The sequence below is a fragment of the Pleurodeles waltl genome, chromosome 7, assembly GCF_031143425.1.
Source record: "Pleurodeles waltl isolate 20211129_DDA chromosome 7, aPleWal1.hap1.20221129, whole genome shotgun sequence".
In the NCBI taxonomy this organism is placed as follows: Eukaryota; Metazoa; Chordata; class Amphibia; order Caudata; family Salamandridae; genus Pleurodeles; species Pleurodeles waltl.
In genome coordinates this window covers 565,762,290-565,787,506 of record NC_090446.1, presented here as the reverse complement: position 1 = coordinate 565,787,506, position 25,217 = coordinate 565,762,290, and the positions used below count along the sequence as shown (strand labels likewise).

General features: G+C 48.5%; 1 protein-coding gene across 5 annotated transcripts in view; it reads right to left on the bottom strand.

The window, feature by feature from the left end:
• The window catches only part of LOC138304355 (serine/arginine repetitive matrix protein 2-like), a 735,752-nt gene that overhangs the window by 593,161 nt on the left and 117,374 nt on the right, over window positions 1–25,217 (bottom strand). For all 5 annotated transcript variants that reach the window (XM_069244334.1, XM_069244333.1, XM_069244336.1 and 2 more), the window contains exon 4: window positions 3,690–3,863. In XM_069244334.1, coding sequence (XP_069100435.1) covers window positions 3,690–3,863 — 174 coding nt within the window. The remainder of the gene's footprint in view (window positions 1–3,689; window positions 3,864–25,217) is intronic.

Genomic DNA, 25,217 nt, shown 5'->3' with positions numbered 1-25,217 from the left:
TACAGGTACTTCTCTCACCTGGAAGTAAGGCAACTGTCACAAGCTCCTCTGACTGGTGGTGTTTTTAAGCTTCAAGGGCTTGATTTTTTGTTGTTACTAAAGTGATCAGAGACTTCTGCTTCAGCATATTAAGCAGTAGGCTGGGTGCCCTATCTTTGGCTCCGTCAGTGAGCTTTCGTCTATGGGGACCTGTAAACTTATGGTAAAGTCTTTGCTCTTCAATCTTCTGTGAAACATCTTCAAGGTTGAAGTCTCTGCTCTCCCTGAGCTTACTTGGAATGGTTGGAGAGATCCATCACTTCTATCAGCTGAGCACTCTGCTTACGTTTTTCTACCTCTGAGAACACTCCTTGTCTGTAGTAGTCCAAAGTACTTGAAGAATCTTCTCAGTGCACCAGAACTTTTAGCTTAAATAGCATGAATGAAGAGAAAATACGTACATTTGTTTTGTGGAGTTCCTGAAGGTCTAACATAGGGTGCCAGTCTCCAGACTTTTTCCGTACAAGGGAGAAACATGAGTAGAAGCAGGTTCCCCACTGAGTCTTCAGGACTCATCTATTGCAGCCTTTGCCAGCACAATTGATATCTGTAGCAGAAGTTACTTGAAATAGGGAGGCAGTGCCCATTTTGGTGTAACACTGAGGTTGTGTCCTCGAGCTACAACATCCAGGACCCATTTGTCTATAGTTATTTTGGACCATTGTGGAAGAAAAATGGATATGCAGCTTCCAAGTTTCTGCTTGAATTTGGGAGAAGTAATGGCCACCCTGGTGGAATCTCTGCCTCTTGAAGATTTTCCTCTAGCCAGGTGTTAGTAGGCTGCCGGGGGAGGTTGACAATACGGTTGAATATATTGCGGACAGTATTGGCCCAAAAACGACTGCTGCTGTCTGAAAGGTTGATTTTACCCCCCCCCCCGCATGAAAAACAGCCTCTTCCTCTCACTACACGAAAGGGCTTTCTATGCATCTGCAAGGTGCCCAGTGACTTAGCAGTGTCACTATGTGATTTAATGATTTGTAGTGGGTCATCAACATGTTTGTCGAAAAGCTCCTCGCTATTAAATGGCATATCCAGGATCTTTGCCTGAACCTCAGGTCTGAAGGTTGTTGCCTTAAGCCAGCCTTGCCTGCAGAGCACTACAGCTCCTGCCAGCTATCTAAAACCTGTAGAGGAGACATCAATGGCAGTCTATAATTTCTGCAGATGTTCTCACCTTCTTGAAAAATCTTCTTAGCCTCCAACTTTGATTCCTATAGCAATAGGTTGAGATATGGTGCAATGCCCGACCACATCTGCCTTATGTAATGCCCTAGTGCTGCCAGGAAATTTGCCGCTCCAACTGTAGTGGCTGCCATGGTGGTAAAACGCTTGCGAATGTTGTCCAGTCCGCAGCCCTCTGTCAGGTGGTCTAGTAATCTAAATTGACAGGTTTCAATAAAGTGTCTGAGATGCTTGTGATTTAGCGGAATCCGGCTGGGACTGGCCAACTAAACCAGGGGAATCCTCCGGCGCTTTAAAATTCTTGTCAAGTTTAGGTAACAGCAGCTACGGCTGCTGGATTTCTCATTGCCTTTAGTCCTTTTGGCGATATCAAATCCAGTATGTGACAGAGCTTATCAATTTTTCTTTGTTGGGTCTAAGAAAATCATAAAGAAAGTAATCAGATTACTTGGTGTTTTAGGCAAATGAAACCTTTTTGCTGCTCCTTCCATATCATGAAAGCTACCTATGTCGTGAGGTGGTTAGTCCACTGGTGGAGGAGAGCCTCTGGATCAAGTAATCACATTCATTAGGAAGAGAAGCAGCGTCCCTTACTTCTCCCTTTTCTCAGTCCTCAACCGAGGAAGGATGTTCACCCTCTGCCGGATCCGTTATGGTATTTGCCAGTGTAGGTAGAGGGGTAACGGGTAAGGGTGAGGAAAACGGACGGGCAATGGTAGTACCCATTATATGAGACGTGTGGGATGCAGGTGGAGGTTCCAAAGATGCTGGATCATGGAAACTCCTGTAATAATCCTGAAGCATATGTTTTAGGTTATTAACGAAGTCTAATGCCATTTGAATCGACTGCTCCTGTTGTGGATCATAAGGTGATTAGGCCTCACCATATTGCTGCTGGTCCCCTCTGTAAAACTAATATTGGCCACCTGCCTCCTCGTCCTCCTGATATTAGACTAGAAGTTCTGAATGATTTTGTGCAACATACATCCAATAGATGTAATGGAGGAAAAGGCAGAACCATACAGGGAGAAGTAGGGATTGGCAAGATTGTCTCTGCAGGTGACAGTCTTTATTGATAGAGGTAACGCCAATCAGCATCGGAGACGTCACTGTGGATAAAGTGCAAGCAACAGTGGTGGCACTGAACACGGACAATGAGGACGAACAACCACATCGTCAATGAAAGAAATTGCCTCAGAAGTCATTTTAGGCTTTTTGGTCACCAACAGGAGAGACATGGATGTCCTTTTTCTTGAATGAAAATGTAATGATGGTGTGCAGGTTCTTAAAGTACTTTTTCTGTGGAGCTGTTGCCCCTTTTTGAAGTGTGTGCATGTTCCTCTGAATTTTCTACAATGCCTCACAGACCCTTTGTGGGATGTTTTCGGTGATTCAATAAGCCCATTCAGGGGGATCTATCCCTGTCCTGGATTTTTGCACCCTGGAAGAATCAGTCTTCCTCAAAAAGGAGATTCTCTTTAGCTTCAAGTCTCTGTAGCCAAATTAGAAGCATTCTCAGTAAAACTTTTAGGGTCTTAGGAAAAAAGGTTTGATTATACCTAGCAGTCCTTTGGTATATGGTTCGGATGGAGGAAATACACTGTGTGGATCCTCTGATTGTGATCTTTGTGTCCATGTCCCACATGGCCTGAAGTCCTTTTTTCGGTGTGACATTGCAGAGCAGGGAAAAGCTGGAACAGCAGGATTAACTAGTTCTTGAGAGATCTTCTGAAATTAGACATGCTCTAAAGTGGCATTGAGGAACTTAGGAATCCCATGCAAGCCAGATTTCCTCAAAATAAGTTGAAACCCTCCTCAACAGAACCCTCAAACAAACTCTCCCCAGCCTCGATCCTGTTGGCCACTCTTAAGCTCTTTAAGTACCTCAAGGTATTAGATCTTTAGTTATAAAAAAAAAAAAAAAAACACAGGAGCTCAAATGATGCGCCTACATAACCAACAGTAGGAAAACGGAAGTACCTCAAATGGTGAGCATTCACAGGGGCATTGTGTGATTACAGACATCATGCAAGAGCCCCCCCCTCACCTCCCCCCCCCACCACCACTCGCTAACCAAAAACATCTTGACAGGACACATCGAGGCACAACCACTAGATGGGAGCATTGTGGAAAGCATGTGAATCGAGACTACATTTCAGGATACAAAAGACGAAATGGCTGATTTGTATTCAGTTAAAGATTAACAAATTAAAGTAGGACTGCTGAATAGAGAAAATGCCAAACTAAAGAGAAGACTTAATTAGCATTCTGGGTCAAATACAATAAATATTGGTAAAATACCAGCAATGCAGCACGGTCACAGCAGAGAAACAAAAAAGGATGAAAAACAGGATCCACAACACCTCACAGACTGATCCCATAAATGATCACCACCAACATGGTGTAGTCAGAATTGTTTGTGGTAGCAAGACACAAGACTTCAACCACACAAGACCATTTATTACCTGTACTGCTTCTGCTGCTCCTGATGCTTTGCTGATGCAGCTGCAGTCACAGCTGTGCGACGGTTTGGGTCAAAGGAACTTCCGTCCACATAACTCTCACTGATGCCAAAGGCTGCCCGGAGCTTCTCGTTTTTCTTCTCATTGGCCTCTGCCAGCTGGTGGGTCTCTGACACACTGAGAACAAAAGATAACAGTTCTAACTGGAGCAAAGAGAATAAGAATGAAAGCAGGCCTGGTACTAACAAAAGGAAAGCCTGTGTTACAGTTGATTGAAAGGTGAACAAACTGATCGTCATGCTACTAGATTGGATAGGGCGTAACGAATATTAGAAATGAAGGATGAAAATGCTGACACCAGAAAGCAGTTTTATAGAGTGGAGCACCTGTTGAAAACTGTTGCCACAAAAAAATGAAGACCTGGAGGCACACTCCCGCCGCAATAATATTCGCATTACAGGAGTTTGTCAGGGAGCCTTTTACTGACACAATTGTTGTGGGAAGAGCCCACAGGACACTTGGTCTGAGGCCTGTTATAAGTGTACCCCCACACCCAATAATTGCTCATCTTTTGGGATACTGCACCATGCCTGGTCCGAGAGAAGGGGACCTTACAATATCAGGGCATGTCTATCTTCCCAGATTTCACACAGATGTCCAAGAGGTGCTGCAGAAGTTTTCTGAATTTAAATCTACCCTTCAGGAATGTGGCCTCCGATATGCTGCTGTACCCTACACGGCTACGGGTTGAGATGAACAGTAACCACCATGTGTTCAAAGCCCCTGCGGATGCTAAACTATTCTGCAAGTAACAATTTTTTTTAAACACTTATTTTATTGGCATTTTAACAAAGTACATTTAAATTATAACTTGTATTCTCCAATCATTGCATATACTGAGCTGATAGTGACAGGCCCAGGGCTCAGCCCCAAGCTTATCAAAGAGCATGCCTCAACAGGAATATTACCGCAGCTTCCTAGCACTCATCTTGTATACAAGATATTAGGTAGATATGTTGTCTGCAGGTTGGTATATTGGATTCTATGGTCAGGTAAGCAACACAAGCTTAGCCCATCCTCAACTGAATGCTGTCATTCTGCCAGCTCCCCGGCCCCCTCACTATTGACGCTAACCCTGCAATAGCCTTGATAACGTGCTGCACAATGAAACTTCACATACACTGAAGGCGTTATTTATATTTCCAGTTCAACTTGACACCTCTACAGGTCAACTATATACACTGGTGACGTCACCCAAGCATTGTCATACGTCTAGGTGTACACCATCAATGTTTGTTTACTGAGTTGCTGGTTAGTTAAATGGATCCACTAGTGGCTGACTACCCCAGTATGAGAGGGGATTATGGGACTTGTTGTCATTGTGTTTATCTACACATGCTACGCTCCTCTTTCTCGCATGACATTCCAAGCGTCTCAACCTGCCTACTTGCAAAACACACTCCACTGCTTAAATGATGCCTCAGGATGCCTGGGATCATACTTTTGCCCTAACAATAACTCAAAAGGAAAACAAGTCCTTTCTTAACCAGATAGACACTATGATAAGCGAGTCTCTTGTAGAAATGCTAACTTATTGCCTCGCTCCGAGTGCTTACGCGGCACCAATCCCTTTTTTGTGTACTACAGTTCATACTCCTGAGGAGGGTGCCTATTAATCCACAAAAACATCCCCTTTGCGAGTAACAACTCTGTCTCTGATCCAGAGGGGAGATATCTCCTAGCATCCAGGGTACTGGTGGGCGAGACCATCTTACTAGTAAACATTTATGTGCCCAACATTGATTAATTGGGGTTCTTCTGGACACTTTCAGGCCGTATGGGTAGTTTTAAAGTTCTCCTAGGTGAGTAATTCAACATTATACGCTATGATAACCTTGATCAGACACAACAGCCACCTTTTATTCTGCTCCACACGTCTGGACCTGCATGTAGTATTGGTACATGTCTCCTGGGATACTTCTGTGGCTCTCCAACATTACTCACAATACCCACACTCTTTAAGGTCACTCCCCAATGATGGCCACACTGCAAGTCCCATGCCAAAATCCACCAGTGAGAACTTACCGTTTCCCTTTAAATGCCCCGTATGACAAAACATTCTGCAGCACTGTGATACAATTATTCCGATAAACACAGGGTCAGTGCTGAAATGCTCAGCACTGTGAGAAGCCTTCAAGGCATACATAAGGGGGTATGTATAGCTGAACATGCTAGAGTCCTCTACAGCATTAGAAATTACCTAGCTAAAGTAGAGGGAAAACATCACAACTTGGACTGCCAGTCCATGTCCCCCACGCACCAGCCATCACTGAGCACTAGATCCACACTACAAGAATTTCAAAAGTTGGCCTCCCGGGAGGTTGCATACTTGGGTAAATACACCAGGGCACATAGATATGGTGTGAGGGAGAGACCTGGTCAAACTTCAGCTCAGCTATTACGCCTGCCTTAGAAGGTCATATGTATCAAGCTTACTCCTGCATAATGACAGTAACTATTGATAATGCCACCATTGTGACTGAATTCATTACTTATTATAAACCATCATATACCTCCCGCACAAGTATGCCTGAGGCAGCTTTGGCAGACTACCTATCCAAAACTGTCATGGTGATCAACAACAATTCTTAGCATCTCCCATCACCTGCAAGGTGATCTCGAGCTATTGGTGCGTAGAGTGGCTCCAAAGCACTTGGCTTGGATGGATTCACAGGCAACTTTTATAAGGCATATAAAACCACATTAACTCCACACTTACTGGCAACTTAGAGCTAGGTATGTCAACCTGCACCCATCTTTTGGAAGTTATTTCTTTGCTTCCTAAACCGGGAAAATTCCCCACCTCTGCACCTCTTATAAGCCTTTGTTATTACTAAACCACAACCATAAAATATTGCTACATACCTTTCTCTCTTGATGGATCGTATTTATTGTGCCCCAGGCAGTCAGGGTTTGTCCCACATTGATCCATCTCGATTAATCACCGCACAGTGTTTGCGGTAGTGTCAGATTTCCCCACATATCCCTGCAGTGGTTGCTTTATTAAAAGCTGAAGAAGCATGAGATTCTCTGGAGTGGTCATTTTTACATTTAACACTGGCGAAACAGGGGATCCCAGGGGATTCAGAGACCTGATTAAACTGCTAAGAGTCCCCAACCAGCGCATCTGTTGGTCAACAGCACACTACCTGAGATTTCCCCCAACACAAGAGACCCGACAAGGATGCCACTTTTCCCACTTTTATTCATTATTGCCATAGACCCCCTTGCCTGAAACTTTCAAGTATATCACTTGGATCGGGACCTCAGGTTTCACCACAGTCCATTACTGGATTCACTATGTGCTGATACATTACTATTTGTTCAGGGCCTTGCGGTGAATGCGCCCCTCCCACCCCCCAATAAGGGAAGTGGTGCCTTTCGTGACCTTTTCGGTTTTGTCCATTAACTGTAATAAGTCTGAACATTTTCCACTGACTGATGCAATGGCACCCTGTGTTACAGATTAGCCTCTACAGTAGTGTGCAGACTCCCCCAAATATCTCGATATCTATCTGCATAGAGATAGCTCTTATGTGATTCGGCATAGCTATGTCCCACTGTGGACAAACTTTCAATCCAAATTAGGCACTAGATAGCAGGGCACATCGTCATAATTAAAATGGTGATTTCCCCAAATTTTTTAGACCAGTTCCTAAATATACCTATTGCCCTGACTAATAGTTTCTTCGCCATGCTGTGCAGCGTACTTACGCAGCTCATAGGGGCTGCCCACTGCACCAGTATATGGTGGGACACTAATACTTCCTTATGGTTGCGGCGGCTTTGGGGTCCTTGACCTACGTTTCTATTTGGTCACCCAATCATATTTTGCTTACTAATGGTACCATCCAGATTCTAAGGCTAGAAAAAAAAAAAAAAAAAAAAAAAAAAAACACAAGCCCTCACTCTGCCCTTCTCTACTATCCTACTACAGGGATTACCCAGAAACCTGTCAGATGCAAACACTTCGTACTACATGCTAGGTATGGCCCAAACTCCTCCGGTATGTAGGTTATGATAAGCTTTATTCCCCGTAGATTTTTCTCAACAACCCTTGGCTCCCACTTACATGAGAGATTGACTCAATGTTCGCTTAACACACATCAACTCCAAACTATGGGTGACCTGTTTGCTAACAACACCCTGCAATCTGTCTCTGCCATGACAGACGGATGAACTACCACAAACGGATAGGTTTATACTTCACCGCTTACACAGCACCTTACGCAGTGTTTTGCCTGCTTATCCTGAAGAACCGAGGGCGTTCCCTCCCCTCAACACCCCCTACCTGATTTCCCGATTATACTATATTTCTTATAACGGAGAACTATTTGGGGTACCCAATACCTGACAAAAGCTGGAACTGTTGCATGTAAACTAAACAGACTTCTAATAATCACCGTCTCAAACTGCAGCATAAGTAAATGCATTGCGCCTATACAACTAAAGCGCTGGCTAAACTGGACCCTGCTATATCACACCACTATCCTAAATGCAAAGCAGAACATGTTGATTTTCTCGAAGAGAGCTTAGATCCAAACATATTAGCAAGGCCTTTGTTCCACTTCATCTCACATGACCAAACAAGCACTTAGCCCAAACCTGCCAATGGCCCTCCTGGGTTATGTTAAGCCCTTTCCTACTGGCCTACAACGCTTTGCTGCCATTGCATTGCTACGCGTCAGGTAGCCCTCCACTGGGGCAGTGATACTCTACCTTCCGTGGCGACTTGGTTACAAGACCAGGCTTACTGATATACCCAAAGTGAGCTGTATGCCTAACTACAACCTCCTACTCCTTGGCCGAAAGATATATGGGGACCACTCCGAGACTTAACATTAACCTCGGATACAGAGGATGACGGAAATATCTGTCTCCATAATGTTGATGATTCCTACCTTGCTCAATGTTTTTTTTTACTCCTGATGCTATGGCTCCACCGTCCTGTATACTCCTTGTTGCTAGATGTTCTCCCACATATGCTTAAAGCCTATGTCATTTTCCACCCACCCCCATTCAAATGATCCCTCCCTTATCTTGTCTATTGCTCATTGCTTTGCTCCTCCCTTTTCTTTTTGCTCTGGAAAGTCATTGTACTTTTCCTTCTGTGTAGCCTCTGTTTTCCTTTTGTCTTGTAGAATGGTCTAAATAAAGCTAAACAAAGGAATATTTGCAAGTTTAGATACATTATGGAAGCAACGTGCTCTGCTTTCCAACATGCCACCATTAAACATGCTGTGAACCCATAACCAGCACCATTAGTGTCTTTAAACACCATGTAGTGTAAACCTGATATCAATGTGGGTGTGCAATACATATGGAAAACAGACAGTAGGATTGTAGAATAACGAGGAATCCTGAACATATGAATCATGACATACATGAATAGTGATACGAAACAATGTGAAAGCCACATGTGCCTTGCAATTCTAAAATTCTGTTAAGAATTTGCAAACTAATCATTTACATCACACTTTACCCAAGTCTCATATTGAGGATGCGCCTCAACATACATGTGCAACATTCTGTGTCCAAAAGGGCTGCTAACAAAATAACATTTTGTTCATGCTGCAATCAGTGTGTGTGACAGCTGCTACTGTTAAACAACCGTTTTTACGTGAGTAGATGAGTACATTCAATAAACAAATTCGACAAAAGGCTAGAACAGGTTAATAATAACAACATTTGTGTTTCTAACTGGCCTCCGTGAACTGTCATCTGCCTAACTGAATCTAATGATCCAACTGAAAGCTAATCATATTTTTGATGAAACCTGCCATATACAAGCACCAGTTACGTCCTTGGCTATAGCACTGCCGATGAGGTAACTTATGTCCTGCACCCAGCCCACAGGGGAGTGCAAGCTGTGGGCTGCCCCCAACACCCCCCATCCCCCCCACCCCCTGATGGCAGGGATTGAAAGGGGTGGGGGAGCACTTCCCCTACCACATCCTGACCCCTACTACCCCACTATAACCCCCCCCAAAAAGCCTCTAATCACGTCAGCACACACTTAAGTTTCTCCCCTGGCTTTGGGGTGGGGAGCGATTTATTCGAAAGAGCTATTGAGGGAAGGCTTTTCCTTTCCATCAATGTCTTTCAGCATTCCTGCTGCCCCATCGCACCGCGGTCAGGCAGCAGGAATGCCCACTAGACAGCAGGGATTTGTTTGTTGTAGATGTAAATTTTTTTTGGGAGGGGCAACATGTTTTATGCCAAGGCCACTAAGGTGCCAGGGATTGAGTAGATCAGAGGTTGAAACCTTACATTGCTCATCTTAAGTCTTCCGTTTGGTTTGAAAAGTTGGCTATACATTTGTTCCATTTAGCAACTTTTGATGCTTGTGTGTTCAAGGATGGTTCCAATAAGTCAAGGATGAAATCTGTTAAATTTCACGAGTCTGATAGACAGCCTTGTTGTGGTTAAACAGACAAGAGTTCCTAGAGAAACAGTGGTGGAGGATGTGGCTAGATTGAAACATCGCCACTTTCCTGATCACCTTCCTCCCATGCAAAAAAAAAAAAAAAAAAAAAAAAGGAAATGTAGAGTTTGTGCCCAAAGAGTTATCTGGAGGAGACTTGTATGTACTGCCCCAATTGACCTAAGCCTGGGCTGTATATGACCGGCTGTTTCATAAGTCACCACACCCAAAATTATTGGGAACTAACGTGAGCGTAACAAACAAGTTACTTACCTTCGGTAACGCTTTTTCTGGTACATACAATAGCTACCTGTGGATACCTCATCTTATGAATTCTCCCATGCACCAGCATCCGACAGAAAATCTTGTTCCCAGCTCTCCATGTCGACGAGGACAACACAAATGCACGGCTCCACGCGACTCCGTCTGACGTCACCGTGCCAATAAGAGGTCCTCGCCGGCGTGCTGACATCAGTTTCACCCATTTCTTTTTACATGCCTTAGATGCGAACAGGTGAAAACCGACCTCGCAATAGCTCCAATGAATACATATATACATAAAACCACAATGATGCGATAGAATCAAAACTATTGTTTTTATGTAAACAAATACCAACATTTACATACACTTGTAAAAAACAAACAACTTAGTGTAACCAGACAGGCAACAGGTAGGCGAGTGGGACTGTGAGGCATCCACAGGTAGCTATTGTATCCACCAGAAAAAGCATTACTGAAGGTAAGTAACTTGTTCTTCAGATGGATACAACTACCTGTGGATTCCTCACTTTATAATTAGAGTCCTAAAGCAGTACCGCACTCTGAGGTGGGTGCCTGACTGGTTACACTAAGAAATCCTGCAATACACAGATTAGGCAAAATGGCTGTCCCTCCTAACCTCAGAGTCCAAGCAGTAATGCTTTGCGAAGGTGTGGAGGGATGCCCAAGTTGCCGCCTTGCAAATATCCACCACCGGAACCCCCCCTCGCCAGGGCCAAAGTGGCGGACTTCGCCCTAGTGGAATGGGCTCCAATACCCTCAGGGGGAATTTTCTTTCCCAACGAGTAGCAAACCTTGATACAGAAAATGACCCACTTGGAGATCATTCTTTTATGGACTGCTCTGCCCTTCCTCAGTCCAATATACCCCACGAACAGCTAGTCCTCCAGGCTAAAGTCTTTCGTCCTCTCAATATAAAAACTGAGAGCCCTTTTGGGGTCCAAACGGTGAAGCCTCTCTTCCTCCGAGGGGTGAGGAGCAGTGAAGAAAGATGGAAGGGTAAAGGATTAACAACTTTTGGTAGGAAAGTAATCCTGGTTTTCAGCACCACTTTATCATGAAAAAAATAAGGTGGGGGGGGGTTTAACAGAAAGAGCCTGAAGCTCACCAACACGCCTAGCCAAGGTTACAGCTATCAGAAAAACCGTCTTAAGTACTAGAAACCTTAGCAGGCATGAATACATGGGTTTGAACGGTGACCCCATTAAAAAAGTTGAAACGAGATTCAGATCCCACTGAGGCATATAAAAAAAAAAGAATGGGAGGAAACTTATTAGTTAAACCTTTTAGGAACCCAACAACAATAGGTGATTTAAACAAGGAGGGCTGATCCGGGAGGCAAAGAAAGGCTGACAGTGCTGCCAAATAGCCCTTAACAGTAGCAACTGCAGTGGCCACGGAGCCGAGCATGGCGCACGCTTGAAGGATCGGCTCCGGAGGGGCCGACTCTGCATCGGTGCCTGGAGGCGTTGAGGCGGGTGCTCCGGTGTGCGGAGCGGTAAGCGGCGGCTGCCGTGGAAGGGGAGATCGCGGAGGTGCGGTCTTACCCCCCCGGAGCGGGTCCCTGAGTGTCCCGGGCTGATCGGGACGGAGAGGAGGCCGCGGCCCGGCCGGCCGGCGGGTGAAGCGTTGACGCACTGAGCCAGAGAGCTCCCCGAGCAGGGGAGCAGCGGCCGTCACGGGCGGGGCGACCGGGGTGCGGCCGCGGCCCTGAGGGGCGGCCTTGGACTGACTTACGCGCGTCGGCGCGGCCTCGAATAAAGCGGGGCTCGGCGCCCGGCGCTGGCCTCGAGGGCGGTGCCGCCCGGAGGATGGGGTGAGGCCCGGAGCGCCTGCTGGAGGCCCCTGTCAGCATCGGCCGGCCTTCTGCTTGGAGGACGGAGCCTGACGCCCTCCCCTGACTGAGAGTCTACGCAGACCTGTGAGAAACGGAGGTGAGAGGCCCTCCGGAACCACCCGGTAAGGAGTCCACTTCGAGCGTGTCCAACTGGGGAACACATGGCCGGAGCCCTGGGGTCTGCTGCCCGGGAACCACTGGGGGCCCACAACGCAAACTACCGCGCCCCGGGTGCCCTGGGCTGAGCGCTGGCTGTCTTTTGTGGGGCGAGACAACGGGGATTCACCTGACGTCACCTACTGCCATCTTCCTGTGTTGGAGGTCGGGGACCCGTGTTGCCGGGTACGGGGCTCCCTTTGCTGGACCGGACCGAACCGGATCGAAGGTCCTTGCTGAACCAAACACTTATGCATACAGCAACGCAGAACCATAATAGAGTGTCAGCTCCGTTTTAGCCAAAAACTGATCCCCTGCCTATGGAGCAGAAATTGTGCGAAGGGGGGGGACTGAGCAAGGCGCACTTGAGAGCATTCGGTTTGCGGGGGACCGCTAGTGGTTCTGGGCCTAAGCGCACTGGGCGCTAGCCTCGCTGAGTCGCCCCTACTTGCCTTGCAAATGCCCCCCAAGGGCAAGCATAAGAGTAAGACCATGGATACCCCGGCACATGCACCACTGGGGGAGAATGAACAGACCACGCAAAGCCAGCCGCAAAACAAAATGCAAGACACTCTTGACAAAATTCTGGGCGCCATTGAGGACACCAAATCCACATTACAGCGCGACATCAATCAGGTGGCGATAGAGGTGGGCCTCCTGAGAGCTGATCATCACAAACTGGCGGATAGAGTAAAAGAAGCGGAGGCAACGCTAGCGGAAGTAGTCCCAAAACATGATGATGTATCAGCGGAGGTGACTTCGTTGGTTGGCAGAGTGGCGAAGCTTGAACAGCGAGCTGAAGAAGCAGAGGGCAGGAACAGAAGGAATAACATACGTATGGTGGGCCTCCCTGAAGGAGCCGAGGGGCCGAATATGTTGGAGTTTTTGGAGAAATGGCTACGCACAGTTGTCGCACCGGGATGTCTGACCCCCTTCTACTCATTGGAGCGAGCACACCGGGTACCGGCTAGTCCACTGGCTCCTGGCAGGCCACCGAGAACAGTAATAGCTAGGCTCCTGCACTACAGGGACAGAGACATTCTTTTACAGAAAGCCAGGGAAATGGGCCCGTTTAAAATAGCCAATGGTGAAGCGACACTATTTCCTGACTTCACCTTAGAGGTCCAAAACAAGCGTGCCTCCTTCCTAGCCGTTAAAAGAGCATTGCGTGAAGAGGGGATACAGTATTCGCTGCTCTACCCAGCAAGATTACGAGTGATCGCGGAAGGGAAGACCACGTTCTTCCAGGCTCGAGGAGGCATGGGAATGGCTCGAAAGGTCGGGGACACGGTCGACGCGAGTGACACCGGAAAGTCGTGGGAAGAACGGGACCCGGCGGGCCCCGAAGGGGAAAAGGCTCAGAGACCGCCAGAGACCAGCACCAACGAGGACACAGAGAGAAACTGGCAGGAGGGAGGCTCTGGAGGCAGCGGCCAAAGTGAGTGGAGAATCGCCGACCCGGGAGATATCTGAAGAAGAATCGGAAGACACGGTAGTGTCTTCGCCCGACGGCTCTGGGGACTCGACTTATGCGCCAAAAGTGACCCCGCAGACCGCTGATGATCTTGCATAGATTGGCCCCGCACCGGCGCTGAAAGGCGAGACAAGATAAGAAACGAAATGGCCCCTCCGGACCTGGCCGCCCCCCGAACCTGACTCTTGCCTGTCAGTCCTGACTGGCGAGTATTGAAGTGATGTGTTTGAATAATTTGCTGTGTTGCAGTACTTATTGGGCAGCCTACAGTTCCGAAGGTGCCCTGGGGATGGGGAGTTGGGGTTTGCAGTTATTAGTTATATCGGCTACACGTGCGAAATGGTACGAACATGTGGAAGGTACATACTTGTGGGGGCCTCGATTGGGGCCTGGGGTGTGCCGGCCCTTCATGCAACAGGCTTTTAGAATAGGATGGCGAATTATAATATCATAACTTGGAACGTCAGGGGGATGGGTACTCCTGCTAAGAGACATAGGATCCTTTCCTTTCTGAAAAGGAGAGGGGTGCAAATAGCTATGCTACAGGAAACCCACCTCGCATTCGGAGAGGGAGAGAAGCTAAGGCGGAGGTGGAGGGGGCAGGTGTTCGCCACAGAATATTCAGCTTACGCAAGGGGAGTCTTGATCTGGATTAGGGCGGGGGTCCCCTTCACGATTGATTCCTCCAACATTGACAATGAGGGAAGGTTTGTCATATTGGAAGGGAGATTACAGGGGCTCCAGTTGACCCTGAGTTGCATATACGCCCCCAACCAGGACCAAACAACATTTATGATGACTGTCTAGGCACCTTACCCGACAACACATGGGGGAAGTACTGATAGGTGGAGACTTTAACGCAGTGCTCGACACAGACCTAGATAGATCTACCCCCCCACTGCTGGGAGCAGCATCAACCAAAACAGCTAAAAACTTAGTTGGGTGGCTAGACGCCTGGGGCCTAGTGGACGCTTGGCGGTTACAACACCCAGTGACTAGGGACTACTCGTTTTATTCGGGTCTCCACCAGGTACATACCAGAATAGATAGGATAGTTTGTACTCCGGGACTGGCTCGTAGAGTGACCCATGCTGAATACCTTGCCCGCACAATATCAGACCACAACCCTCTATTACTGACGTGGAGAGCATCACAGGACAGACCCCCCATACCGGCATGGAGAATGCTCCCGACAGCGCTTGAAGATCAGGCATATAGGGAGGAATTAAGATGCTACCTAACAGAACTTATAGAAACTAACCAGGGATCCACTTCCTCCAGAGGCATGGAGTGGGAGACACTTAAAGTGGGGACACGGGGTCACTGTCTTGGCCAGTCAGTAGGGATAAAACGCACGCTCGAGAGAGAATTAAATGCGTTGGAGAGAGTCATACACGAGGGGGAGCTGAAACAGGGCGCCGCAGGGCAAGTGGACGAAGAATACGATCGTGCACGTAGAGAGTGCTCCCAGGCTGAAGAGCGACTTAGATGTCATAATATGCAAAGACACTTGGCATCCATACAGTCAGAGGAGGGAAGGTCTGGTAGACTATTGGCATGGTTGGTGCGCCCGAATAGAGATAGTGACCCTATTGCAAGCGTATTAGACAGGGGAGGTACACGTAGACTCAGCCCAGAATCCATAAATGACACATTTAGAGATTACTACACACACCTATATAGGAGGCCCGCTGACATGGAAAGGGGGACCATTGACAACTTTCTAGCTACGATTCCACTGCCAGTATTGAGTCCAGAGGGCAGGGTCGGCTTGGGGGGCCCAGTGACTGCGGAAGAGACGGTTGAGGCAATTACACAATTGGCCCCTGGGAAGACCCCGGGAACAGATGGTCTTCCTATGGACTTTTATAAAAAATATAAAACCTTACTGGTCCCCAGACTGTTAGAAATGTATAGGGAATCGGCAAAGAACAGAGAACTCCCACGCACATTGCGCGAGGCATTGGTAGTGCCACTTCCTAAAACAAACAGCAAAGAAGCATCGGTGACAGACTACCGCCCGCTATCAATGCTAAATAGCGACTTTAAGATCCTCAGTAAGATCCTTGCCAATCGCCCGTTGCCCCTTATGCCCACCCTGATACATCCTGATCAGAACGGTTTCATACCCGGTCGCAGCACCTCCCTAAACCTTAGGCGTATTTACTCTATCATACATATGCCTAGTGAATCGAAGCCGCCAACCGGGACCCTGCTAGCAGTGGACTTTGAAAAGGCCTTTGACTCAATTAGGTGGGACTACCTGAGGGCGACAATGCTGAAGATGGGCCTGGGGGAGGGCTGGGTTGAATGGGTGGACCTGCTATACTCATCCCCGCTGGCAAGGGTCAAGACAGGTAGGACAGTTTCTGGAGCCTACCCAGTACATCGAGGAACCAGACAGGGGTGTCCCCTGTCCCCATTGTTGTTCGCCCTAGCGATGGAGCCCCTGGCGGCCTGGGTACGAGGGGAGGGAGCTGATAGAGGGATTCAGTGAGGGCCTACTGACCATATTATATCGCTATATGCAGATGACATCCTGATCTATCTTAGAGACGGGGCGAGTGGCCTCCCCTGGGCCCTGTCCGCCCTGGAGGAATTTGGGGTAGTGTCGGGATTGCGCCTTAATCGTAATAAAACATATGTGTTCCCCCTGGTGCCCGGATATAGTTGCCCAGCAACATGCCAAATAGATCTGAAATGGGCCCCACAGACATTTAAATATCTGGGGATCCAGATTTATCATGACGTGGGAGACTTAAGAGAGGGCAATCTTGGTAGCGCGCTCCGATCCCTGAGACCCTCGGTAGAATTTTGGCGCTCTTTGAAGCTGTCTGTGATGGCCAGGGTGGCGCTGTCCAAGATGATCATGCTCCCCCGACTCCTCTACTACTTTGCCAACTTACCAATACTATTACCCCGAGCATGGTTCCGCGACCTGAATGCACTACTCGGAGAACTAATATGGGACAATGGGCGCAGACGAACTACACTTGCAACTATTTGCAGACCACCCAATGCGGGTGGCCTGGGAGCCCCCGACTTTGAAGCATACTATCTAGCATCCCAACTACAGTGGATATCCGGCTGGCTAGTGGGCCAGGGCCAACTTGATCTATACACAGCCCAAGGACCAATAGATTCGGCATGGATTGCGACATGCATGACAAACAGGAAGATAAACCCCCCCCTGGGAACAATATAATGATAAAAGTGGCGCTGGCATGCTGGAAAAGATGCATGAAGAGAGTGGGAGTGGGCCCTCCATACTCCCCAGCTCTACCACTAGCGGTGCTTGCCATAGAACCCAAGGGGAAAGGGCCGGGAAACACCGGACTTGGCCCCTGGTTGTCAACTGGAATAGAAGTAGTGGGAGGACTCTTCGAGGAGGGAGTGCTGAGGGGATTTGTTGAATTAATGGAAAAAGGGGTTCCCGGTGGGCAGTTCCTGCTTTATGGGAGATTAATACATACTCTTAAGACTCACTGGGGCACAGTGAATGCGGAGCCTACAATACACGAGGTTCTGCACTCGCTGTTGACATTAGGAGAGGAATCACATCTGATCACTAAAATATATCGGGCCCAAGCAGGGGCAGCCTTGGATCCATTACGGTCGCTGAGAGGAAAATGGGAGGGAACAATAGGGCGGGAATTAACTGACTCCGAATGGAGGAGGACACTTGCCTACCCTCAGAAAATATCACGTAATACACGGTTAAGATATATCCAGTATAATTATTTGCATAGAACCTACCTCACGCCTCACAGATTGTTCCGTATATACGGAGGGGCTTTGGGGAGTTGTCCGAGATGTGGAGGAGGAGGGGCAGACTTTGACCACATGGTTTGGAATTGTCCTGTGATCCAGACGGGCTGGAGGGAAATATTGCCTACCCTGTCTGAATTGTTTGAAATTGACTTGAGACCCACCCCTGAACTGTGCCTGCTGGGTCTCAGACCAGCGGCACTATGCGGAAAAGTGGAATGGCGCTTTTTGGACCTTTCCTTGGCCCTTTATAAGCAGCTAATCTCGAGGGGCTGGAAGGCTGCGGCTCACCCTCAATTATCTGACTGGAAAAGGGATATATCAACATGGTCCAGAGCTGAACTGCAGGTCCTAAAGGCGGAAGAAGCCAGAAATATTCGCCAGGTTCCTATAGCCCCGGGGTGGGAGAATAGAATGACGAACTGGGAGAATATAAATAGGAGAATGGTAAACTCAGTAGGAGAAACCAGTGCAACTCAAATCACATTGAGGACGGAACCAAATGGTGGAAACATATAGATAGGCACCCAAAATCAGACCCAAACCACACATAGAATGCATAAAGAATAAAGGTGGGTGGATAGTTGAATCCCTGACCCCTGAACCACTGACATAACCAGTGGGCGTGGTGAGCGACCCGCCACCTTCGCCGAATGCCGATGCGCCCCGGACCCCCGTCCTCCCTCATTCAAAAACGAGCACATTACAGTGCCTCCAAACTAGCAACCACGAAAGCCAATCGCACGAAGTCGTAAAGGTTGACCGTTTATGGTCCTTTGTTCTCCTTTCTTTCTCCCCTTCTTCCTTTCCCTACGCCCAACTAAATTAATCCGATTGTCAGCAGAGACTATACACCGAGCACCTCGGGTTCCCCCTCCCCTCACCTCACCTCTATCTCCCCTCCATCACCCCTACCCTCCCACACCTAGCCCCAAACACCACTCTCCCAAGTTATAAAGAAGAAAGGGGTCAGGTTTGATGTTGGATTGTTTAATACACAGCACAGCGAATTGCAGTAACGAAAGGTAACTTAATAGAGTAAATGTACATAATCTACTGAATAAAAATCATTAAGTCTAATGATAATAAAAGATGCAAACAATGAGAAAAAAGTAGAATACAACAATGTACGCAAAAATGCATGTAATATGTACAAGCATGAAACTGTGTAAAAACAAAATGTTAATATATTTTTTTTTAAAAATAAACAGTAGCAACTGCAAAACCCTTCTGTGCTAAATCTAAAGCAAATAACAGAATATCGGAAAGGTGGGCCCTCAAAGGATCAATGATCCTGACCCCGATCTTGGCAAATCTTCCTCAGAACCCAAAGAATCAAGGGTATTTGGTTGGGGGACAGAGATATCGATCCTTGAAAACCCCCACATCTGAAAGATGTGCAGGACCAGAATCGGCTGGACATGCCACTCGTGATCGACTGAAAAATGGCGACAGTGTCCACACGTACATTGAGCACTCCGGCCAGATGATTTGCGATCAAGCAAATCCGATGGTCCCGAAGCCAGGACCAGAGCCACAGAGCTTCTCTGCAGAGAAGATACACCCCTACTCCTCCCTGCTTGTTTATATACCACATTGCTGTAGTGTTGTCTGTCAGAACCTGAACTGACAGACCACGAAGGGATGGGAGGAAGGCCTTGAGCCAGACGTATTACCTGCAATTCTAAAAGATTGATATGAAAAGTCTGTTCCACTGGAGACCAACGACCCTTGATCTCCAAGCCCCCAGATGAGCTCCCCACCCTAGACTGGAAGCATCCGTCATGACCGTGGCCACCGGAGGTGACAGTGAAAACGGCCTTCCTTAAGAAAGATTGCCATCCACAGCCCACCATCGAAGATCCGCTGCAGCGTGTCTGGATATCGTTAGACTCCGAGATCCCCTTTGAGTTGAAACCACTGCTTGCGGAGGCACCTTTGGAGAGCCCTCAAGTGCCAACGTGCATGAGTTGGCAACAGAATGCAAGAAGCGAACATACCGAGCAGGCGTAGGACCTTGAGGACTGGAACAACTGCTCCATTTGTAAACACTGCAATCAACGTCTGGATGTCATAAATCCGCCGAGGCAGAGGATAGGCCTGATTCAATGTAGTATCCAGTATTGCCCCTATGAACAGGAGGCAGTGAGAGGGCTCCAGGTGAGACTTTGGTACATTTATCGTAAAACCCAGACTTAACTGAGTTGTCATCTGTAAGTGATGCAACACAAGCTCTGGAGACCTGGCTTTGATCAACCAATCGTCCAGGTAAGGGATTATCCCTTTCCTTCTGAGACTTGCTGCCATCACCTTTGTGAAGACTTGAGGTGCTGAAGTAAGACCAAACGGAAGGACCGCAAACTAGTAGTGTTGCGACCCCACCACAAACCAGAGATACTTTGTAGGAAGTTGGCTCTGTATGCACTATTTCAAAGTAAGGAATAGTATGCACAGAGTCCAAGGGTTCCCCTCAGAGGTAAGATAGTGGCAAATAGAGAATTCTAATGCTCTATTTTGTGGTATTGTGGTCGAGCAGTAGGCTTATCAAAGGAGTAGTTTTAAGCATTTGTTGTACATACACAAGCAATAAATGAGGAACACACACTCAGACAATTCCAGGCCAATACGTTTTTGTATAGAAAAATATCTTTTCTTAGTTTATTTTAAGAACCACAGGTTCAAGATTTACATGTAATACTTCAAATGAAAGGTATTGCAGGTAGGTACTTTAGGAACTTTGAATTAGCAAAATAGCATATACAGTTTTCACATAAATGACATAGCTATTTTAAAACTAGACAGTGCAATTTTCAACAGTTCCTGGGGGGGGAGTAAGAGTTTTAGTAGGTAAGTAAACCACCTACGGGGTTCAAGTTTGGGTCCAAGGTACCCACCGTTGGGGGTTCAGAGCAACCCCAAAGTTACCACACCAGCAGCTCAGGTGCAGAGGTCAAAGTGGTGCCCAAAACGCATAAGCTTCAATGGAGAAGGGGGTGCCCCGGTTCCAGTCTGCCAGCAGGTAAGTACTGCGTCTTCGGAGGGCAGACCAGGGGGGTTTTGTAGGGCACCAAGGGGGGGGGGGGGGGGGGGGGACAAGTCCACACAGAAAGTACACCCTCAGCGGCATGGGGGCGGCCGGGTACAGTCTGCAAACAAGCATCTGGTTTGTATTAGAAATCAATGGGAGACCAAGGGGTCTCTTCAGCGATGCAGGCTTGGGGGAGGGGGAGAGGGGGGGGGGGGGGGGGGGGTGCGCTCCTCGGGGTAGCCACCACCTGGGCAAGGGACAGGGCCACCTGGGGATGGCTCCTGCACTGGAGGTCGGATCCTTCAGGTCCTGGGGGCTGCGGGTGCAGTGTCCCTACCAGGCGTCGGGTTCTTAGAAGCAGGCAGTCGCGGTCAAGGGGAGCCTTGGGATTCCCTCTGCAGGCGTCGCTGTGGGGGCTCAACTCTGGCTACTCACGGTCTCAGTGTCGCCAGGGAGTCCTCCCTGAAGTGATTGTTCTCCACAAGTCGAGCCGGGTGCAGAGTGCCAAGTCTCACGCTTCCGGCGCGAAACGCGTGTTGTTTCAAAGTTGCTTCTTTGTTGCAAAGTTGCAGTCTTTGGTAAACAGCGCCGCTGTCCTCGGGAGTTCAGTCCTTCTAGAAGCAGGGCAGTCCTCGGAGGCTTCAGAGGTCGCTGGTCCCTGTGGAAAGCGTCGCTGGAGCAGTGTCTTTAGAAGGAGGGAGACAGGCCGGTAGAGCTGGAGCCAAAGCAGTTGATGTCTCAGTCTTCTCTGCAGGTTTTTTCAGCTTAGCAGTCCTCTTCCACTTAGGTTGCAGGAATCTGATTTCCTAGGTTCTGGGTGTGTTTAGGTCTGGGAGTGCAATAGCCAATGGTTACTGTCCTTGAGGGTGGCTACACCCTCTTTGTGCCTCCTCCCTGAGGGGAGGGGGGGCCCATCCCTAATCCTATTGGGGGAATCCTCCAAAATCAAGATGGAGGATTACTAAAGGCAGGGGTCACCTCAGCTCAGGACACCTTAGGGGCTGTCCTGACTGGTGGGTGGGGACTCCTGGTTTTTCTCATTATCTCTCCTGGACTTGCCGCCAAAAGTGGGGGCTGTGTCCAGGGGGCGGGCATCTCCACTAGCTGGAGTGCCCTGGGGCATTGTAACACGAAGCCGGAGCTTTTGAGGCTCACTGCTAGGTGTTACAGATCCTGCAGGGGGGAGGTGTGAAGCACCTCCACCCAGAGCAGGCTTTTGTTTCTGTCTCAGAGAGCACAAAGGCCCTCACCACATGGGGTCAGAAACTCATCTCTCAGCAGCAGGCTGGCACAGACCAGTCAGTCTTGCACTGAACAATTGGGTAAAATACAGGGGGCATCTCTAAGAATCCCTCTGTGTCCATTTGTAATAAATCCAACACTGGCATCAGTGTGGGTTTATTATTCTGAGAGGTTTGATACCAAATGCAGGAAGTTGGCTCTGTATGCAAAGTAAGGAATAGTATGCACAGAGTCCAAGGGTTTCCCCTTAGAGGTAAGATAGTGGCAAAAAGAGATAATACTAATGCACTATTTTGTGGTAGTGTGGTCGAGCAGTAGGCTTATCAAAGGAGTAGTGTTAAGCTTTTGTAGTACATACACAAGCAATAAATGAGGAACACACACTCAGACAATTCCAGGCCAATAGGTTTTTGTATAGAAAAATATATTTTCTTAGTTTATTTTAAGAACCACAGGTTCAAGATTTACATGTAATACTTTAAATGAAAGTTACTGCAGGTAGGTACTTTAGGAACTTTGAATTAGCAAAATAGCATATACACTTCACATAAATCACATATAGCTATTTTAAAACTAGACGGTGCAATTTTCAACAGTTCCTGGGGGGGGAGTAAGAGTTTGTTAGTTTTTGCAGGTAAGTAAACCACCTACGGGGTCCAAGGTAGCCCACCGTTGGGGGTTCAGAGCAACCCCAAAGTTACCACACCAGCAGCTCAGGGCCGGTCAGGTGCAGAGGTCAAAGTGGTGCCCAAAACGCATAGGCTTAAATGGAGAAGGGGGTGCCCCGGTTCCAGTCTGCCAGCAGGTAAGTACCCGCGTCTTCGGAGGGCAGACCAAGGGTTTTTTGTAGGGCACCTGGGGGGGACAGAAGTCAGCACAGAAAATACACCCTCAGCAGCACGGGGGCGGCCGGGTGCAGTGTGCAAACATGCGTCGGGTTTTTAATAGGTTTCAATGGGAGACCAAGGGGTCTCTTCAGCGATGCAGGCAGGCAAAGGGGGGCCTCCTCGGGGTAGCCACCACCTGGGCAAGGGAGAGGGCCTCCTGGGGCGTCACTCCTGCACTGGAGTTCTGATCTTTCAGGTCCTGGGGGCTGCGGGTGCAGAGTCTTTACCAGGTATCAGGATCTGGGAGTCAGGCAGTCGCGGTCAGGGAGAGCCTGGGGATTACCTCTGCAAGCGTCGCTGTGGGGGCTCAGGGGGGACAACTCTGGCTACTCACAGTCTCGCAGTCGCTGGGGAGTCCTCCCTGAAGTGTTTCTCCACCAGTCGAGCCGGGGGCATCGGGTGCAGAGTAGCAAGTCTCACGCTTCCGGCGGGAAACGCAAGTTGTTTTAAAGTTGCTCCTTTGAAACAGTTGCAGTCTTAGGTGAACAGAGCCGCTGTCCTCGGGAGTTTCTTGGTCCTTCTAGAGCAGGGCAGTCCTCTGAGGATTCAGAGGTCGCTGGGGAAAGTGTCGCTGGAGCAGTGTCTTTGGTGGGGGGGGGAGGGGGTGGTGGAAGAGACACAGGCCGGTAGAGCTGGGGCCAAAGCAGTCAGTGTCTCCGTCTTCTCTGCAGGATTTTCAGCTTAGCAGTCCTCTTCTTCTTAGGTTGCAGGAATCTGAGTTCCTAGGTTCTGGGGAGCCCCTAAATACAGAATTTAGGGGTGTGTTTAGGTCTGGGAGGGTAGTAGCCAATGGCTACTAGCCCTGAAGGTGGCTACACCCTCTTTGTGCCTCCTCCCAAGGGGAGGGGGTCACATTCCCATCCCAGGAATCCTCCATCTGCAAGATGGAGGATTTCTAAAAGTCAGAGTCACTTCAGCTCAGGTTGCCTTAGGGGCTGTCCTGACTGGTCAGTGACTCCTCCTTGTTTTTCTCATTATCTCCTCCGGCCTTGCCGCCAAAGTGGGGCCGTGGCAGGAGGGGGCGGGCAACTCCACTAGCTGGAATGCCTTTGAGGCTCACCGCCAGGTGTTACAGTTCCTGCAAGGGGGAGGTGATAGCATCTCCACCCAGTGCAGGCTTTGTTACTAGCCACAGAGTGACAAAGGCACTCTCCCCATGTGGCCAGCAACATGTCTCGAGTGTGGCAGGCTGCTAACACCAGTCAGCCTACACGGGTAGTTGGTTAAGGTTTCAGGGGGTACCTCTAAGGTGCCCTCTGGGGTGTATGTTACAATAACATGTACACTGGCAGTGTGCATTTATTGTGCTGAGAAGTTTGATACCAAACTTCAGTTTTCAGTGTAGCCATTATGGTGCTGTGGAGTGTGTGCATGACAGCCTCCCAGACCATATACTCTTATGGCTACCCTGCACTTACAATGTCTAAGGTTTTGCTTAGACACTGTAGGGGCATAGTGCTCATGCACTGGTGCCCTCACCTATGGTATAGTGCACCCTGCCTTAGGGCTGTAAGGCCTGCTAGAGGGGTGACTTTTCTATACTGCATAGGCAGTGTGAGGTTGGCATGGCACCCTGAGGGGAGTGCCATGTCGACTTACTCGTTTTGTCCTCACCAGCACACACAAGCTGGCAAGCAGTGCGTTTGTGCTGAGTGAGGGGTCCCCAGGGTGGCATAAGATATGCTGCAGCCCTTAGAGACCTTCCCTGGCATCAGGGCCCTTGGTACCAGGGGTACCAGTTACAAGGGACTTACCTGGGTGCCATGGTTGTGCCAATTGTGGAGACAATGGTACATTTTAGATTAAAGAACACTGGTGCTGGGGCCTGGTTAGCAGGGTCCCAGCACACTTCTCAGTCAAGTCAGCATCAGTATCAGGCAAAAAGTAGGGGTAACTGCAACAGGGAGCCATTTCCTTACACACTTCCTGTGCGACTGGAGTATAGGGATATGAAAGTAAGCATCCTGCAAGTCGACAGACACCATCCAATCCTCTCTGTTCAACGCCAGAAGAACCTGCGCTAGAGTCAGCATCTTGAATTTTTCCTGTTTGAGGAACCAATTCAAAATCCTCAGGTCTAGGATTGGTCTCAAACAACCGTCCTTCTTGGGAATCAGGAAGTATCTTGAACAACAACCTTGACCCCTTTCCTGCTATGGAACCAACTCCATTGTACCTTTTGACAACAGGATCTGAACCTCCTACTGCAACAGATGGTCTTCTGAACAAAACGAGGGATGGGGAGAGATGGGAGGTGGTTGGGGGGAGGGGGGGGTGGAATCTCCTGAAAATGGCAAGCATAGCCTTTCCTCACAATGTTTAGAACCCAGGAGTCTAATGGAGAAAAAAAAAAACGTTATTTTCCCCCTATAGGAG